Below are 20896 nucleotides of genomic sequence, written 5' to 3'. Positions count from 1 at the left end.
GAAAATGAAAATCAAATTAAAAATAAATCCCATGGAGGAGAAAATTGGTATTGTGCTGAATTTATGTGATCAATTCAACAGAAGTCCAAGGTTGAAGAGGTGGCAGTTTGATACAAGTCAATAATCATATACATCAAGGTTCATTCTATGAGCTTGGGCTAATGTATGCAATATAGATATAAATTCATACATGCCATGCGTGTGGCTAGAAATCAGATACTTACTCTTTTGTTTCCTGCTGTTGCCTTGTATGTATGTACTCAGGACTCAAGCCAAACAGACTAGTCTGGATCCCTTGAATCTCTGAGAGAGATATTATTTTTATGCCTATTACATAGAGAAGTAAACTGAGGTTCAGAAAAGTTAAGTAACTTAACTCATGTTCTCTAACAAAATCCTGTGTAATATCCATGGAGCCATAATTACCCCCAACATATAACTTGACCAGATGAGTTGTTTTCACAATATGTTCATCATCCCTGGGGTACCCCAGAGGTTCCCAAACCTGGCTGTGAGCCAAGCAGCATGACTCTTTTATTTGGGGTTCCTAATAAGATTTCACCTGGCAAGGGAGGAATCTTGGTTGTGGGAAAGTTTGAAAACCATTGGTTTACAGCACAAGTCAGCAAACTTTATTATGCTCAGATAGTAAATATTTCAGGCTTTTTGGGCCCTATCTTCTCCATTATAGCTACTGAACCTGGCCATTGTGGCATAAAAGCTCAGTTAGTATATACATGAATGGGTGTGGCTATGTTCCAATATGACTTTGAATTTGAATGCCATATAATTTTCATATGTCATGAAATATTATTCTTCTCTGGATTTTTTTTCTCAACCATTTAAAAATGTAAAGCCAGTTTTAACTCACAGGCAGTATAAGAGCAGAAGGAAGGCTAGTTTGGACTGAAGGCCTCAGTTTGCCAACCCCTGGACTAGATAGATGGTCCCTAAGGGACCTCTCAATTCTCTCACTAAGGAACCAGAATAACCTTATGAGATGCCCCATTTTCTGAAACCCCAAGAAGACCATCAGCTATAAAAGATACTCCTTCTCTGGTCTGTATGCCCATGGAAGGGCACATGATCTAGTTGGGACCCAGGCTGTGGACCCACTGGGTGACACTGGGCTAGAGGTCCCACCTAATACATCTTGGAGATTTATCCCCATAGAATACAGTCTGGATCTGAAAACTATTTGTCACTGCCCCAGCCCTCAGACTCGGAATTTCCAGGATTCCCAGTGGGGTGGTCATGAAATCTGACTTTTAAGTTAAAACCTTGAGAAAATTAAATGCAGCTTCTCCAGAGAAAAGAGCCTTTACCTTGGGGAAACAGAATGAATGCTTTGAAAAATATCACAGCCTCTTCCTCATCGCCTGCCTCACTATCCACAAATGCTTCAGTGCTGCCGAGACTACAAAGCACTAGGTAGGGAAATAGACAATTCCCTGAGTAGTTCTAGTCCAGTCATATTTCATTCCTCCAACGTACTTTATTAAGAGGAAGTGTCCTTTAAGGAGTCAGTAGGACTAAGATACTATTCTAGAAAAGGGTCCACAGTAAGAGGCTGCCTGACAAGAAGGCTCAGGTCTTCAGGCACCCCTGAACTCTCTGGGATGCCTAGCCGGGCTCTGCTGTGTTACTCATTTGGAGGAAAAAATGAAAACACTTGCTCTGATTGCTATCAGCTCTGAATATTTATGAGGACAATGGTAATTTAAGCTAGTCCCCTGAAAACCCCAAAATAATTGAGAGAGAAGCTATGGTTCTCAGTTTTTGAGTGCCTAAAACCTGACTGAAACAGCCTCCTCTCCTCCCCCACACAATGGAACTAGAAGCACTGGCCCTACCTCCCCAGCCCATTGCACATCCAGTGGCCTGGTGTGGGCTACAGAGAACAGCACTCAGGCTACCAGATGGAAGCTATGAGATAGCACAGGGCAACTCCTAACTGGTCGAACTGAAAATAATTAAAGCTACAGTAGAAACAAACGTCTGACAGCATCAGACAAAGGCTGTAGCCGTACATGGGCGATGTTGTAGGTACCTCCTCTGGGTGACAGGTGACAGAGGTAACACTTTAGGCACTTTCAGCTGGAAGAGCCATGGTCCATCTATGCATCATTCACCAATATGGCAGCTATTTCCATCAACACCTGGAAGCCAGAATAGCCCATATCAAGTAGTGGCACCTGATGGGCTGTCTGCCCAGAGGGGCCCCATTTTGTAATTCACAAAAAGGCACTGTGCAGGCTTCTGAACCACTCAGGGTTCAGAAGGTTGCTTCTGAGCAAGGATTCTGGGTCAAGTAACAGCTCATGAAGCCCAGTCTTACATGTGAAGGTTAAAGTCAGGCATGTCTTGGAACTACCTCCTGAGAGTGGTAGACCCAAAGACAGAACCCAAGGTGAGCACAATGTCCAGTGGGGGCCATCCTTGACCTCTTTCTCTGGGTCCACAGGTCACTCTGCAGATATAGGAGCGGGACATCAAAGACAGGCTTTTTTTTTTTTTTTTTAACTCTCACTTGGAACTACCTAGGTATTTCCACTTGCAACTGGCCTTCAAATTCTCCAGGGAATCTTAGGCACTCTGGAGGATTTCAGGAAACCCAAAACAGCCACGATGTGTTTAGAACATTCTAGAAGAATAAATCCAAACCCTGAAACTTTCCAAACTCCTTAAGGATCTTTGAACCTCTCCTCACCTGGTCAAGGGCTTCCAATGATGCCTGCTAGCTGATGCCTTTGCCAGTCTTTGGGTTACCATCAGAACTTTTTTGGTATTATTCAAATGTTTACAGCACCACTGCTCAGGTACTAATAGCAACAATAGTAATAATAACCAAGATGAAAGCAAAAGCCACCTGTATTGACTCCAAGGCAGTTTGTACAAGCTTTATTTTTCAAATCCTTGCAAAAATTCTCCAAAGTAGATATTATTATTGCTCATTTTAACATGTGAGAAAATTTAGATTCCAAGAGTTTAATTAATTAGTTCAAGACTGCAAGCCCATTAGAAAATCCAGTATTTGAACTCAGATGTGTCTGGCTCTTAAGCCCTTGCTCTGAGGCTCATGCTGCCACAACTAAAGGCTTCATTTTCATAGAACCTTCTGGAATAATATTTCAAACTGTCTGTTTTTTCCACTTCAAAATCACCTGAGCATTCCATTCTGTGAAGTGGCAAGGTTTCTGGACAACAGATTTTACAGATGCAAGTAATATGGGGCCTGTCACACCATAGTGTCCTAGGGTTTCTGGTGCCAAGAGCCCTCTGAGGCCACCAGGATCTGCTCAAGGCCCAGAGAATTAGGAGCAGAGAAGACCCTGAACATGGCTCTTCCTTCCTCCTCCAAGGCCTCCCAAGTCTTCTTTTTGTTCATCCCATCTCATCTGTCCCAACTTTCAGTATCTAAGCTTTTCTAGACCAGGACTTGTTTTTGTTGACACAATCTAATGAATTATTTTATTTCTTAATACTCAAGAAATGATGTCATAGATAAAATGAAAACAGAATTTTCACACAAAGGCAGACCCCTTGAAGCACTAGATCCTGAAAAAACATCTGGAGTCACAAAGGATCACTGCTTTGTTCTGTTTTCATCTACAGTAAGTCCCCCTGTTCTGAGCGTATGTTCATAAGTCCAATTCGTTTGTAAGTCTGACAAAGTTAGCCTAGGTACCCAACTGAAATAATCAACTGTACTGTACTGCAGTAGGTTTATAAAACTGTCCCATGTGGCTCAGCTGGGAAAGAATCCACCTGCAGTGAGGGAGACATGGGTTCGATCCCTGGGTTGGTAAGATCCCCTGGAGAAGGGAAAGGCTACTCACTCCAGTATTCTGCCCTGGAGAATTCCATGGGCTACAGTCCATGGGGTCACAGAGTCAGACATAACTGAGCAACTTGCACTTTCACTTTTCACACAAATAATACTTAAAAAAAACACACACACAAAAAATAAAGAAAACATTTTTAATCTTAGAGAATAGTACCTGGAAAAGTACAATAGTACAGTGAAACAGCTGGCACATAAGGGCAAGTTCACATCTTTGAATGTTCACAACTTGAAGGCTCGTATGTAGGGATTTACTGTAATTGAGAAGTGGGAGAACAATTGTTGTCATTGTTGATGACCACACATGTGGGCAGACATTCACCTCAGTGTGGTCTGTTCACATTTGGGGCTCTCCAATGTGTGCTGAATCTGTCTCTGGAACTATAACCTCATGAAAAGAGATTACCATTTTTCTGCTGAGACCACCTGAACTGCAATGGGCATGAATGGTGCTGCTATAATAATTAAATGCCAAATCTTTCATAATCCTCCACTTTCCCTAGAGTAATGTTCAGCATTAGCTCTAGATGGAAATGCAAACAAGTACATGTAGATTCAATAATAAAGCTTAATAGATCAGGGAAGGAGTGGGATGAAATGAATGCTTAACACCTCCAGAGATAACTCATGATCATTTGCCTTTCTAGTGATTTCCTTGACTTGTGTTTGCCAGGACTTGAATCTATGCATCAGACTGTCCTTTATTTTATTAATAGCCAGCTCCACACCAAGCTTGTTGCACGGGAAGTGTTTAATGTCAATCAGTATACAGATTGGCTGGCTATTTCTAGAACTGTTCACTGGAGGGCCTTTCATTTCCATGTTAAGATCTTATCAAGTTGATTGGAGAGTCGAATCAGTGCTGAGTTCTGCTTTCCATGCCCTGGTTCTAACTGAAGGAGAGTAACCTGAAGATCATGAGCCCATTTCTGGATCTTAGAGACCCCTGAGACATTTCCTGAGTCACCACAGCAAACTTTGGGTTGGTTGGCAAAATTAGATGAGAGAAACAAAGTCTCACTAAGACTTTGCTTGTGATGACTTGCTAACAGTTATTTCTAACTGTGGCAATTTATTTCCAAACTAACAGATAATACCCTGCATTGTTTTGTATTTTCATTCCTCATACATTGCTTCATGTTATGCTCACTGTCACCACCCTGAAAGGAGTTTAATTATTAATATTATCCCATTTAACTGATGAGGGACATAGATGAGGTGCAGAGACAGTGAATGACTTACCTATATATCAGAGTTTATGATTAACCTGCAGTTGAATCCAGCATTTTGATTCCACGTCAGTTTTGTTTTGTGGGGTTGTTGTTGTTGCTGTTGATTTTCTTTCTTATTCTTCCCTTTTTAAGTTACATCCTCTAAGAAAACATTACATACTCTGGCTGGAGATGTTCTGGCTGGAGATGGTCTGGGTTCTGTGTTTGCTGCCATGATTTATGAGCTGTGTGACCATGAACAGGTTCCTTAAACTCTCTAGGCCTCACTGTAGCCCCATTTTCCAGGAGGGGCTAATAATTTCCACCCAAACATGGGGCTAATTATTATTTTGAGAACTTCCGTCATAAGATCCAAATTTCATGCTGCTAGTCAAATAGTTAGGGCTTCCCTGGTGGCTCAGTGGTAAAGAATTTGCCTACCAATGCAGAAGACATGGGTTTGATCCCTGAGTCGGGAAGATTCCATTGGAGAAGGACATGGCAACCCACTCTAGTATTCTTGTCTGGAGAATCCCATGGACAGAGGAGTCTGGTGGGCTACAGTCCATGGGGTTGCAAAGAGTCAACACAACTGAGTGACTAAACAACAACAACAATCAAATACTTGGCACCTTCCCTGACACAGAAATAGATTCTCTAAAGGGTTAGAATCATTTAAACATTTATCATTTATTTTGCTGAACCCTTACATGTAAACTAACACATAGACATTGCCTACCGGAACACACATACACACAGAAAATGAAGCCCATCACAGGTCATTTTGAAATGTTTGAGTTCTATTCCTTATGAGAATGATACAGTCTTCATTTCCACAAGGGGTTGTAAAGAATTATTTGTTCAGTCATAAGCCTGCAACTGCGAAAGAAATGCTAACATGCATTTTGTCTACTTCTCTAAAATCTTCCAAACATCCACTAGTCTCTTGAAGGACAGTCATAAATCCTGCAAATTTCACTCATCTGAAACCAATTCTAACAACTGTCTTTCCCACGAATCATCCTTTATATCCATCTTCCAGTTTCAGTGAACACATCCTGGTCTTAGGTGACTGAGCACAAAACTGGAGGAAGTGGACTTTCTGTTGGAGATTTTCTGAAACCCACTGTGACCTGAATCCCTTTCTAACATTTGGACATAACCTCCGAAATAATGTGCTCTCCTAGTTATCAAATTAGAAGTTGCTTTTTGCCTTCCAGCTTCCCTTCTAGAAAACACACACAAGTGGGAATCAGGAGATGGGAGTTTTAGGATGGGCTGTAGCACTAATTAGCTGTGTGACCTTGAACAAAACACTTGGCTTCCCTGAACTTTTCTTTGCTTGTCTGCAAAATGAGGCTGGTGGGCTATATCATTTCTGGGAAGACACTGTGTGGAAGGCCGAGGTGGATAAGTTGCTGCCCCTGTGTACATGGGAACTGGGGGCTGGGGGGTGCTCAGTGGACAGCCAGTGCTGGGATCAGCCAGAGCTGGGAGTGGGGAGAGGGAAAGAAGATTCTTTCTGAGATGGAGATTCTTTCTTGGAAGCTTTTGTGAAGGAGGTGGGATCTGACTGAGCTGTGGAGGGAAAAATAGAACTTTCAGAGTTGAAGAAAGAACTTCTAGCCGGGGAGTGGAGCTTGATGCTGAGTCTGAAAGCAAGAAAGAGCCAAGTATGCTCAGAAACTAGTAATCAGTCCAGTGAAGCTGGGGCTGGCCCCACTTGAAGCCTGGGGATGAGTTTGAAACTTGTGTTTAAAAAATAAAAATAGTAATGCCAATTGGTCTTTGAAAAAAGTGTAACTGGAATTCTAAGACAGTAAGTCACTCTTCATGCTGTAGCTCAAGTTTGGAGTTAGAAAGAGGGTGGCACTGGAATTAATATCCCTATAGAAACAGAAGGCTCTGTCTGCTCGATAAACAATTTTGAAAGTGCTAGTTCATCACCCAAATTCCGACCACTCATATTTTTCAGGTACCTTGCCTTAGGAGAGAAAGATTTCTTACACATATAGTGGACTTTCATCTTTGGGATCAAATTTTATGGGAAGAGATCGGTCATATATCAAAAGGTTAATGACGAGCCATTTCTCACCCAGCTATTTTGTGGCCACCAAGCTGCCACAGTGCAGAGGGCACTGGAAGGCAATGGAAGTTCACTGGGCCTTTTGCCTCTGTCATCCATAGAGCCCCAGCAGGCTCCGACAACAGCCTCTCCAGCCAGGGGCTGCTCTCATGCCCCTGTTCTTTCATGGGAGACTCGAAGCATCTTTTCTTGTAGAGATCCACCGCCACATTCTGCCTCCACAATGATTGATCAGTACATTTATTACACTTTCAGTAGTAAAAATATATAGACTCCAGTCATCTCTGGAGATGCTGAAATAGTCCTTTTTTCCCCTTGATTTAGGAGAAGGTAGAGAGGGAGGATGTGTGCAGAGTCAGACATAAATATAAGAGCTCAAATATCTAATTAGCTGAAAGAATCTTGGTTCCCTCTGCACCTTTGACAGAATTGCAGCTGTCAGATTGGAGCATCAATATTTTATCCTCGTCGCAAGATGTATCTGAGGATGATTTAGAAAAGACGCTTTCTAACATCAGTGCCACTGTTTTTTTTTTTTCTTTTTTTTCTTTGTAGGATGCTTGAAGATGACTTGAAGCTGAGCAGTGATGAAGATGACCTTGAGCCCATGAAGACCCTGACCACTCAGTGCACTGCCACTGAACTCTACCAGGTAGGAACAGCATAGGGCTCATTCTGGACCTGTAGGGAGGGAGCTGAAGGAACTGGAATGGTTTTGCCATCCACAAGCCTACCTGCTGCTTCATTGCTGGGCTTTGGAGCAAGGGAAACAAGCAAGGGCAAGCAGAGTGTTCTGGACCAGGTCAACTCAGCTCACACTTCCAGTGAGGAGATGCTGAGCTCTTAAAATTCACTGCTTTCACCCCTGCCTTTTGCTCCCTCCTCACCATATACACCTACTGGTCATCAAAAGCAGTATAGATCATCCTTCCCTATCGTGGACTAACTATGGCCTTGAGTGCAGTGTAACTTTCCTATAGTGACTCCAGCAAGACTTAGCACCCAGACTCATCCATTCCTTAGTGTATAAATGTGACTACCCACATGAGCCTTTAGGCAAAAGACATTTGGCAAAAAGTTGTTGCTGCCCTGATTTCTTCCATTTTGCATCATTAATATTTACAGGACTTAACACCAAATTAGATGGCCAGAATGTGTGTTTGCAGCATTTCCAATGAGCCCAGACCTGTTGATTTAAAAAGATCGGGTGTCATGTATGAATCATGAGAATGGCAGTGGAGTGTGTAGTATCAGTGATGCTCATGTGTGTCCTTCAGGACAGAAAACTGTCTTGCCTGTGGGGTCCTACTGGATGTCCCAAGAATCTCAAATAAACACAGAAAGATAACCTTTTAAAAAAAAAGCTAAAACCTAATCATGTTGTTTCTATAGTGAAGTCTGCTGAGTTATACAACTGAAACCGGGATGTTTCAAGGCATGCTCAAGCACTAGTCTTTCAAGGTAGTTAACAACTACAGAATTCCACATTCACTAAATATTTTGTGAGGAGCCTGCAAAGAAAACCTTAAAAATTGTTTCCTTAATTTCTCTTTATGTTTTCTCATTGTTAGTGTATAGGAATGCAAGGGATTTCTGTGTGTTAATTTTATATCCTGCAACTTTACTATATTCATTGATTAGCTCTAGTAATTTTCTGGTGGAGTCTTTAGGGTTTTCTAAGTAGAGGATCATTTCATCTGCAAACAGTGAGAGTTTTACTTCTTTTCCAATCTGGATTCCTTTTATTTCTTTTTCTGCTCTGATTGCTGTGGCCAAAACTTCCAAAACCAATACAATGTTGTAAAGTAAAATAAATAAATAGATTAATTTTAAAAATAAAAGAAAACCTTAGGAAAAACTCTCCAAGGCTCACCCACTCCATTCTCATCTATAATTGTTGACCCCACGAGAATGCTTACCATTTAGTATAATTTTAAAATTGAGTACATCTTCAATGTTGCTGCTGCTGCTGCTAAGTCGCTTCAGTCGTGTCCGACTCTGTGCGACCCCATAGATGCCAGCCCACTAGGCTCCTCTGTCCCTGGGATTCTCCAGGCAAGAACACTGGAGTGGGTTGCCATTTCCTTCTCCAATGCCTGAAAGTGAAAAGTGAAAGTGAAGTCGCTCAGTCCTGTCTGACTCTTAGGTGGCCAAAATTCCCCTCTCCTTTATTTTCTCCACTTTATTCGGCTTGTATTTTGGATAATATGTAAAAATTGCATCTTTGTAACTTTGGTGCTTTATAAAGACCAAGCACCTTTGTCTCCCAGGAGCTTGTGGTACGTTTCCTGAATGCAAGCAATCCTTTTCCTACTTGGGCTCCAGGGCAAATGGAAAATGTGCACTTACATTCCCGTGTGTGCCACTCCTGCTTTCAGCGTTTAATATACCAGTGACCAGAACATTATAATGGCAAATAACCCCTCCAAAAAAATCCTAGGTCATTGATTTTGACAGATGCAACATGACTTTTTAATGAACACTTGCAGCAAGTCATCAACAGTGACCGAAAGTAGAGTTTGGAGGTTGATTTCTTCATGTGATTATGCAAGTACAGTCTGCTGTTTTGGCTTCTCGAGTTGTTATTTTCTGTATTTATCTGAAGAAGTGGCATTAGGTCAATTGGCCTGAATCCTTTGGGAGTTTACGATGTTTCAGGTGACTGTGTCAATGCCGTGACCCTCGGGTAATCCCTGCTGGTGAGTTGGCGGTGCTCCATGGCACACTGCCTTTAGCCTGGTCATGCCTTTCCCAACAGAGGTTCTCATTTGAAGGGGGAGTTGACCTGGGATATCTAAAGTAAGGCAAAATGACAACTTATTCCCTCTAACTGGGTCTAGGAAACAAGAAGTGGGCATAAAGTTATAAACATTTGCAAACGAACCCTCCTTATAGAGTCTGAGGACTAGTTACAAAGCCCGAAGGCTCAAGGTCAAGAGACAGTGGTCCTGGGGTAGAAGGCAGGCACAGTGACACCAAGTTTTGGTGAGTTCTGGCTTTCTGGGATGCAATATTCTTTTTCAAAAATGCATGGATTGACATCATTTTCCTTTTTTTGTCATTGTGGTAAAACCTAAATAACATAAAATCCACTAATTTAAAGTCTAAAATTCAGTGACACTGAGTCCATTCACAAGCTTGTAGATCCAACACCAGTTCTAAAATATTTTTATCACCCCACAAGGAAATCATACATTGAGCTGTTACTCCCCAGCTCCCCTACCTCCCAGCCCTTGACAACCACTAGTCTACTTTCTGTCTCTGGATTTGCCTTTTTCATTGGAATGAAATCATATAATACATGACCTTTTGTGTCTGGCTTCTTTCACTCAGCATTGTGGTTTTAGGTGCATCCATGTTGTGGCCTGGATCAATACTTTCATTTTTTATGGCTAAATACTATTCTGCTGCCTTTTGTTCATCCATTCCTCAAGTGATGGACACCAGGATCCACCTTTTGGTTCTCAGAAATAGAGGTGCCGTGAGCCTTGGTGTATACATTCTTGTTGAACACCTGTTTTCAGTTCTTTTGAATTGAATCTCTCAATTCTTTCAGTCTTTCCCCCCAGAAGTGGAATTGTTAAATCATATGGTAATTTATGTTTAAATTACTGAGGAATAACCAAAATCATTTTCTTTTCCAATGAGATAATATGGCACCACATATGTCATATGGTACTATTCCCTCATCTTTTAGTTGAGCCCATCACATTTCCAGCCACATTAGAAGTTCTGAGCACTCCCACTGATCTATGCCAAACATGAAGTTAGGTGGTTGGTCTTAGTCAAGCCTCATGGCAAATGTTAGTGGTAGATTTGGGCCTCCAGTTCAAGCTGCAGAATTGCAGAATCATTCTATTTTTGGCAGGATGGTTGGAGGGAAAGCATCCAAACAAATGCACAGGTGCGATAAATGATGTGTCTGAGGGATCAGACCACTCCATGGGTTTGAGCCGGCATTATGCATAGAAACTTTCTCAGAACCCAGTAACTACATTCAGACACACATAGTTCAATAAAAAAGCCTTTAGCTTTCTGGAGACTTCCTCAGATCATCTCATTCATAATCATTGCACCTGGACTCACCTAAGGAAACCCAAATTGCCCAGATTTGGTGAGTATACATGAATCTTTTCCCCAAAGCTCCTAAGACCGTATGCTATGGTTTGTGATATAAAGAATCCTGAGAGAATGCATTGTAAATGCTTGTATGAAAAGGAAACATGGGCTCAAGATGTGTCAGCTTCTAATTTGATCTTTCAGTCCAAGTCTCTCCTAATCAGAACACTATCCCCTCTCCCTGCCCCTCTACGGGCACCCTCCATGGTAGTATTGGCTGTGCTGAGTGGGTCCTGTGCACAGACACCAATAGAACCACTAGGATGTGTTTAAATGCTAAGTATTACTCCTGCAAACAGGGAAATACAGCAGGAAGCCTGGAGGGGAAGAGCATAACGTACAAATTAAAAACACCAAATGCTCAGCTATGGAGACCCAGGAATATAAATATATTTTTAAGAAGGTATTTTACCTTCTGGTGACTCTTTAAAGTCAGAGATGCATGATCATATATGCACATGGTTTCAGTGAAAAAGCCCTGGTGATTGTACCCTGAAAATATTTGTTAAAAGTTTGCATACTCTCTCCACATTCCCCACTGCATTTTACTGTCTTGGTTGGGACAGTTTGGGAGGCAGCTGAGTTCATAGGTGAACGTAGGTGGCCTCATGGAGGAGAGTGAGCGAGAGCATAGGTGTGCAGTCTGACAGGTTTGAATCCTAGCTCTGTCACTTGTCTGGTGATCTTGGGATAAAGACCTAAGTATCTATAAAATGGAGGTAATCGAGGTAACAATACCCATTTCTTCATTGGATCATAGTGAAGATTCAATGGGTAAATGAATTAATACAGGCCAAATCATGTGAAATTATGGTTAGCACTTAGTACTCACCTCTTTACATCATCATCATCATCTGTTACTACTACTACTAATGATCTAAAGTGTCTCATATTTGAGAGAATAGTTACATTACTTTCTCTTTTCTTGTGAGGAATGGGAGGTGAAAGAGAGTTGCTGAATTAACTATCTGGAAAAGAATCAGTTTGTGGCAAACTTGAATGAAAAGATCTGTCTTCCTAACACGTATTAGCTAGCTGTGTGCACCTTGCCATGAGGAATTGTAAATATAGTCATTGGGAGCATAGCTTTTGAAAACTTATAGTTACTAAAGGGAATGGGATTGGGGAGGGATAAATTAGGAGCTTGGGATTAGCAGATATACACTACTAGGTATAAAATAGATAAATAACAAGTACCTACTGTATAGCACAGGAAACTCTATTCAGTATCTTGTAATAACCTATAGTGTAAAAGAATCTGGAAAAGAATATATATGTAACCAAATCACTTTGCTGTAATTAACACAAATTGTAAAAAAAAAAAATAGTTTTAAAAGAGCATGATTTTTGGACTAGAGCAGCCTGGGCTTCAATCTCACTAATAAACTGGAATAACCAGTCTTGTCTAACTCTGAGGACAAGATGAAGATTGTGTATAAGAAAATGCTTTGAAAAACACAATTGCTTCACAAATTGGTGGTTGTTCTTCTTTATGGCCCTTTTAAACATGAGTTGGAAGCCCCTTCTTAGGGGTCCACTGGTAAATAGATCTTGCCCTTCATTTTGGCCTTAGCATTCAGTGGGATCTATTAGGAATTGGGTTGAATGTCCTAACTGCACCCAAAGACATCTATGGGGTGTGGATGACTCTTCCTCCCCTCTGAGCCCCGATGAGTTTTAACCCAGATATCCCAGGAAGAAAGGCCAGGTTGCCAATGACACTGCCCAAAGTCCGCCAAGAAAATTATGTGTCTAAAATGGAGCTTTTCTTCAAAGGACTAACATGGGTGCAGAGTTGCATCATACCAGTTCTTATTTCTCTGAGTTCTCGCTGTGCCCTAGAGAAAGACTGTAGGGTTTACTGTGAAGCTCTAGTCATCTTGGTTTTCTCTCAGGGGCTTCCCATGAATGGGAAATAAATAATGACTTCAAGTTGGCATCGGACATTGGAATATTCAAGAACAATGCTTGAACTGGATGCAGTGTTTTGAATTTAGTCTGCATGAACATACATGTTGCAATGTGTTCTCTTTTGTTTTTGAAGTCAGCTATCAATAATATGGTTGGATGTATAGCAGAGTGATTCAGTTATATATACATACATATGTATATATAAATTCTTTTTTGTAAATCAATGATACTTCAATAAAATTTTTAAAAAGTAACATGGTTGGGATGGGAGGGCTCCATGATGTCCATTACCTAGCTGACTTCATTTTTCCTTCTCAACTGCCACTCTTGACATCATAAATATAAAACCCAGCACTGGCCTTCCCCATCCAACACTTATTGAATTGCCATTTTCCAGCCAGTCTTGAAGGGTAGGCAGTGACACTATGATGAGCCCCCTGGGGTTTGGCTTGAGAGCAGCACAGCCCAGTAGGATGGGCTTCCTGCAAGTGTAAGTGTGGGGTTTTCTGCACATCCTCACCCCTCATACCACTGAACCTGCAGTTTTCCTTTTGGTCCATTTTTTTTCTTCTATTTCTTGGGATTAAAAGAACTCCTGAAAATGAGGGGTTAAACCTTGAATCAATTTTCATTTACAGCTGAGAAGCAGTTATTGATGCTGTGTTTGCAGTTCAATAAAAGATCTAAAGATATAGACCTGGTGCTTCTCTTTCAATATAAGCCACCTAATCAGTCGCAAATGTTTTCTTAACAAATAAATTGTATTGACAGGTTTATTAAAATTGCTGTTTTTAAAGTTTTAAACTGTCCACAATTTGACCAATTCCAAAGGCTTCTAGTCTGTAGTGTCCAGACTCCAGAGCCCCCTCTGGTACATATTCATAGAAGTGGGTAAATACCTTCTTGATGTTTCCTTGAATGTTATCCTGATGATTGATTTATGCAGCTCGAAGCATGTAATATCTGTTAAACTCTGGCAGTAGGATGGTCTGTGATACTTGGGTTTTGATGCCAGGTTAGATCTGGGCATGGTTGTCTTGTGACCTAATCATCTCCAATTGACATTAGCAGCATCAGAGTTTAGCATTACAAAAGCCATAAAAGAAATAGGTATTGTTAGAAACAACCTTTAGAGAATTTTAATATTAATACCATCTTAAAGATTAATGTGAATGAGACTGAAACTTTAGGTGAGTTCATTTAACCCAGTTAGAAATTCAGAAAATGGGTACTATGGCTGGAAGTGTTCAATTAGTGGCAGGCTCAGCTAAAGGACTCTAGATAAAGCTTGGAGTGGTGTGTTGGTGCTTTAAAAACAGAGCTGAACAATTTCAATTTGCTCTGAGCACAAAGACATTCTAATGAGTTGTGTCTGGACACATTATTGTAAGTAGCTCCGATGTACCCAATTTTATTTAAACCAATCTTCTTTCTTTTTCTGCCTAGGGATTGCCCTTAGAAATGTGGTACTCAATTCAAAGCATGTAACTGGGGATGTGTGGACTTTTCAACAGATGCTAATAACAGAGCTGCACCTCAAGCCTGTTAACATTTACAGAAAAATATTGTCCTGAAGCTCTTCTCCTCCACTTCATAATTTTACTTTTCATCTGAAGATCACTAATTACCTCACAGACACAAAAGAGCTTGTTTTTAATCCAGTTTCTTGACACCAGTTTGGGTGTTATACTGGATTTGTTTTTGTTTGTTTCTGTTCTTATGGGGCCCGTTCACTGAGTAGTTTGTTATTTGATGCATGCGTGTTGTGTCAGTTCTGTCCGACTCTTTGCGGCCCCGTGGACTCTGTCCTTGGGATTTCCCAGGCAAGAATACTGGAGTGGATAGCCATTCCCTTCTCCAGGTGATCTTCCCGACCCAGAGATCGAACCCACATCTCTTAGGTCTCCTGCATTGGTGGGCGAATTCTTTACCACTAGGGCTGCCTGGGAAGTTAAAGTGAAGTCGCTCAGTTGTGTCTGACATTTTGTGACCTCATGGACCATAGCCTGCCAGGCTCCTCCATCCATGGGATTTTCCAGGCAAGATTACTGGAGCGGGTTGCCATTTCCTTCTCCAGGAGATCTTCCTGTCCCAGGAGTCGAACCCAGGTCTCCTGAATTGCAGGCAGACTCTTGACCATCTGAGCCACCAGGGAATCAGCCACCTGTGAAGCCCACTGTTATTTGGTAATTGCACATGAAATGATTTACATGGGAGCAGAAAACCTGAACATTCTGGGAGATTTGAGATGTGTTCCTTGCACCTGTGATGTATATTGAACTTTCCAAACCTAGCGACCAAGTTAAATTCAAGCCTGCTTTTCTGATTAAAGCTTGCTAATGGAAAGGGTGGGGGGCATACATTTTACTGCCGCTCTCAGCTGGCCCCTGACGTGCTATAGTGAATTCATTCGTTGTGACAACAGATACTCTACCCTGCTGTAATGGTTCCGATTTTTTAGCCACAGTTCTTCCCTTATCATGCTGAACAAGTCGTTACCTCCCCAAGATTTCTCTGCATTTCCATTTACTTTGTTATACGCAGAAAGGCTGGGGAAGGCCTCTTCCATAATGACATCAATGTGGCACCCACAGCAAGAAAGATCAGCCTGTCAGAGCTATAGAAACAGCAGATGGATTAGGAGGAAACCAGGTGCAAAATAACTTTGATAGAGTCTTTTAATGTAAACAGTTTATCTGTCATTGCCTTTCATTGAAATCCCATGCAAAATGAGGGCATTCAGGCTGTTCAGGCTGCAGAAGGTAGCAGAATAAAATCCATACGTTGTCATACTCTAACTCTCCAGCAATTAGAGAATGAGAAGATATTTTAATTTATTCATTAAAGACAGGAGAGTAAATAGGATAACATATAAGGTTAATAGAATAACATTGGCCTTCATATTCCCAAGATTGTGTTTCCCATTTGGCTGTATTAGCATAGAGACTAGATTAATAAGAAACTGCTTAGGGCTTGTATGATGTGATTTTTAATATGCTGCAGGCAAGTCTGTGACTGTTTAGAAACCTGCTGAATTTTTTCATTATAATTAGGTCTTCTACATTTAGTACGAAATATTTTGACTTGTAATCTCCATAGATTGTCTTTTTATTGTAATCGCCATACAATGCTTTGAGCACTCAGAGATGCAGAGGAGCACAACGTTTTCACACGTGTTAAATGTCCATCACCACTGATGACCCAATCCTGACTAATGTCCATGACCACGTATGAATTGTCCATCTATGCACATTTCCATGGCAAACCCAATGGCTGTTTTGCTTAGCTGAACATTTTCTCACCGTGACTGTACATCAGACATTGGTAAGGATGTACTGGTTCCCCCAAGGTCCAAGTGGAAACAAAAATGGGTACCGTCTGTTGTTTCAGAAACAATAACTCTCCTGTAGGACATGAATGACCACAGCCTTTTGTCCACAAAGAACACATAACACCTATCTGTAGAGAGGGTGGCAGAGGAATAACAGCCACCTACAGAAAGCTGAGGATCATGAAGTCTGTGTGAATCAAAGTGCTGGAAAGAACAGCACCGTGTTACTCTTGTCACTGCCTAGGCTGGGCTGGAAAGGAAGTGGCTGGACTGGGCTGGGCTGAAGGAAGTGGCTGGGTCGCATTGGTCCTCTCACTACTCTCACCTTCACTCTCTGTTTGGTCCAAGCTTGGTCTTTTCCTTAGGCCCCTTCATTGCCCCAGTTGGGTCCCAAATCCATGGCTGAATGTTCGGACTTAGTCATCAATTAACAGCCCCCAGGCAGTGTACCATGTGTTCCTAAGTTTTGGTAGTTCTAGCATCTATTAGAGTGATATGGATGCCTCCAGTAATAAAACTTTTGGCCACACTGACAATGTAAGATTTTCAAATTTAGCTGCTGGCTTCGAAAAGTGTACTGGGGCTTTGGTTTAGGGCCTAGGAATGCTTTATTCTGTCCCCCCAAATATATGCCATCTGCTGGAAAATCAACCAGGCAGGCAGCAAACACCCAAGGACCTTGTCGTGAATGGAAAGCAGAATCTGTCTTCTTCTTAAGCAGGTGTATTTATTTTTTTCTATTTCTTTAGCCAGAGCAAAGATCATAAGCACTGTAAACACACAGAACATGTATCCAAATTTGAGATTAGCTATCAATCCCAGGTTAAGGATTCAAACTTCAAGGGGATGGGCAGGTAAGGACAGCAGACCTTTCCAAATGTATGGTGTAGCCTATGCATCATGAAGGAGTTCCCAGGAATCTCTGAAACATTAGATATGAACATTTATAAACTTGCTAATAGATCTTATTTCTTGCTAATGGTGGTGAACTCCATAATGGAGATTCCATATTTATCCCTGAATCATACATGTATGTATATGTGTGTGTATATATATATTGGAATAGAATAGTTTTGTATATTAAAATATAGAATACCAGACCTTAAAATGGTCATGGAGAGTCCTTATTCTAGCCAATAAGGACACTGAGGCATGGAGAAGTCAGTTGTACTGTGAAGTAATAGAAAATATATTAATACATAGTGGTCTCCGCCCCAGGTTCCCGGTACAGAGCTCCTGAATTCCTTGTAATTTCTTAAGTAATAAGACTGATAGGAGCATCTTTTGTTCTAATATTTGCTCTCTGGGTGATAGGGACATCTTTTATTCTAATGAGATGACTCTGTGTGGGCTCCTGGACTGTGGTCACCAGAGAAGCCAAGCCATGATTGGAAGCTTGGAATTTCCAGCCCTACCCCTCCGTTCTCTACAGAGGGGAGAGGGGCTAGAAACAAAGTCAGTAGTCACTCACGTCTATGTGAGGGAGCCTCCAAAAAATCCCAGTAGTGTGGGATTCAGAGGGCTTCCCCTGTGGCTCAGGGGTAAAGAATCCACCTGCAGTGCAGGAGATGGGTTCAATCCCTGTATTTGGAAGATCCTCTGGTGGAAGAAATCACAACCCATTCTAGTATTCTTGCTGGGGTAATCCCATGGACAGAGGAACCTGGTGGGTTACAGTCCATGGGGTCACAAAGACTCGAACACAACTGAGCAACTAAACAACAACAGTGGGATTCAGAAACTTTTCAGGTGCATGAACACATCCATGTACATGAAGTGTGACATGCCCCAATGCCGGAGGGATAGAAGCTCCTACCTGTGGGATCCTCCTAGACTTCACCCTATGTCTCTCTTCATCTCTCTGTTCATCTGTATCCTTTGTCATATCCTTTAATGAACTGGTAAACATAAGTCACTGTTTCCCTGTGTTCTCTGAGCCACTCTAGCAAATTAATCAAACCCAAGGAGGGGGCCGTTGGAACCTCTGGTGTCTAAGCCGATTGATCAGAAGCACAGGTGACAACTTGGGCTGGCAACTGGTACCTGAGGTGGGGGGAGGCAGTCTCATGAGACTGAGCCCTTCACTGGTTGCATGTGATTAGCTTTCCAGGTAGAGACAGTGTCAGAACTGAGTTACATGGTAGAATACCCAGCTGGTGTTGCAGAAATGTACTTGGTATGGGATGAGCCCACACACGTCTGGTGTCAGTGCATTGTGAGTGTGGTTGTAGTATGAGAAAAAAGGAGAAACTCGAGTGGAAACATTACTGAGTTTTCTAATACAGATTGATAATAAAAATGGCTGTAGCATCTTGCCCAGAGTAGAATACGCTCTAAAGGGACAGAAAGCCTGAATAGGCTAGTATGCTAGTACTGAAAATGCATCATCAGTACTCACTCCCATGTAGGTTTTGGAAAACATATTATTGAGTACTTCTATGCACTAAAAATATGCTTCCCATTTCCCTGGTCACACAGAGTAAGGAGAGAGCCTCTATTAGGTCTCGATTGTCTCCCAGCAAAGGACACAGCTCATTTTGTGAGGGAGGCCTTCTTAGTATCAGGGCGAGAGGGCTTCGATTGGCTAGAGGAAAGAAAATTGAATTTTCAAATCCACAAACCTCAGGAGAACAGAGTAATCAAATGCCACTTACCTTGGCCCTTCCAATATGGAGAATAAAGAAGCCAACACTGAGATGCTCTGCCTCGTGTCTCCATATTCACTCCACTTAGAGAATGATTAGTGTCAATAGATGACTCAGGAGTGAAATGTGCTTCTTCACCAAAAACAGTGCATTTTTCATGAAGTTACAATATTACCAAAACTTGAGTTATAAACAAAATTTCCAGTTGACAAGTGAATCTTACTGAAGGGTTTTATATCCAGCAAAAGAGCGAGCCTGGAGGGAGCAAGGTTTCATGGAATGCTGGCATTTTTGAATTATGTTATCACATCATCTTTGGACAAGATGCTCAAAAAAAACTCCTGCCCTGTTGCCTGAGGAGGTTGCCCTGTTGGTGAAATACACATGTAAGGACAGGTAGGACCCACTGTGAGGCCTCTATTCAACTGGTGTTTGGCAGGGTCATGAGAGGGTGAAGATGATCAAGAATTCAGTGAGACTTGGGAAGCCATGAAGGATTCATGACCAAAGGGGAACATACAATGGGATAAAAATAAGGAGACCAGTGGCCCAAAGAAGAGGCCAGAGCTATTGTCCTGATGAGAAATAAGAGGTCTCCAATGAGGCCATAGCTGTAAGAAGAGTGAAGAAGGAATGGACGTGTACCCTGTCCAGTCTGCTCTGCATTCCCTCTTCACTAGGGTGTGAAGTTGAGCCTCGTGGACAGTTGCAGGATGGATCCAGATACATGTGATCCTGGAGCCCAGCTTTTGCTCTTTTCTCCTCTGCACAGAGTTGGGTACCTACCGGCACTCTCTCATACCCAGAGCAGTCAGGCTCTCAGACTCCACAATCAGACCCAGATCTTTTACCCAGTCTGTGTTTATCGAGTGGCTATTAGGTGCCAGATACCTGAAACAAATTTCTTCCAGTATCTGCCTGTCAAAATTTGAATTCTGCACCCATCATGTCCAGCACAGGCCTGCCTTTTATATGCATCAAAAACAGTGAATTAGGGCTTCCCCAGTGGCTCCGTGGTAATGAATCCACCTGCCAGTGCAGGAGAGACACAGGTTCAATCCCTGGTCCAGGAGGATTGCACATGCTGCGGAGCAACTAAGCCCATGAGCTGCCACTACTGAGCCTGGGTTCTAGACCCTGGGAACTGCAGCTTTTGAAGCCTGAGTGCCTAGGGTGTGTGATCCACAACAAGAGAAGCCACTGAAGTGAGAAGCCTGAGCACCACAACTAGAGAGTAGCCCCCACTCATTGCAACTAGAGAAGGCCCGCAAAGCAATGAAGACCCAGCAAGCCAAAGTAAACAAATAATTAAATTTTTTAATGGATTAAATTAAAATGGGAGAAGCCTGATACTCCAAAGCTAGGGAAGATGTGTTGCCATACCTGGGTGTAGTGTCAGAAATTCAGGCAGGCATCCAGGTGTTGTGAAATGCTGAGTGCCATTTTCTCCTCTTCAGCTGCAATCCTGACTGTGTGTGCGTGCTGCCAGCTGATACCTCAGCCTATAGGATATGATGTAAGCCTCTTGCTGTTTCACTCATTCCAGTGAACTCTATTTAAATGCCATAATTAAGCAAATCATTTTTATATTTGGGCAAGTGCTCTCAGGATATGTCTCTTTAATTGATTTAACCAATTCTGTAGGTATTGATTTTTGACTATCTGAATACCCTAATGGTGAGTTCATTTGTTCATAGAGGACTTTCTCTTCTGAACTTAGGCAATCAATTCAATTTACCAATACATGCC

The 20896-nt window shown here is 41.9% G+C and overlaps 1 protein-coding gene across 11 annotated transcripts in view; it reads left to right on the top strand.

The window, feature by feature from the left end:
* AFF2 (AF4/FMR2 family member 2) overlaps positions 1-20896 on the top strand; it is a 541148-nt gene that overhangs the window by 412655 nt on the left and 107597 nt on the right. For all 11 annotated transcript variants that reach the window (XM_043458359.1, XM_043458361.1, XM_043458360.1 and 8 more), the window contains one exon: positions 7697-7793. In XM_043458359.1, the coding sequence (XP_043314294.1) occupies positions 7697-7793 (97 nt within the window). The remainder of the gene's footprint in view (positions 1-7696; positions 7794-20896) is intronic.

The sequence above is a fragment of the Cervus canadensis genome, chromosome X (genome assembly GCF_019320065.1).
Source record: "Cervus canadensis isolate Bull #8, Minnesota chromosome X, ASM1932006v1, whole genome shotgun sequence".
Lineage (NCBI taxonomy): Eukaryota > Metazoa > Chordata > Mammalia > Artiodactyla > Cervidae > Cervus > Cervus canadensis.
This window is presented reverse-complemented; position numbering and strand designations above follow the sequence as displayed.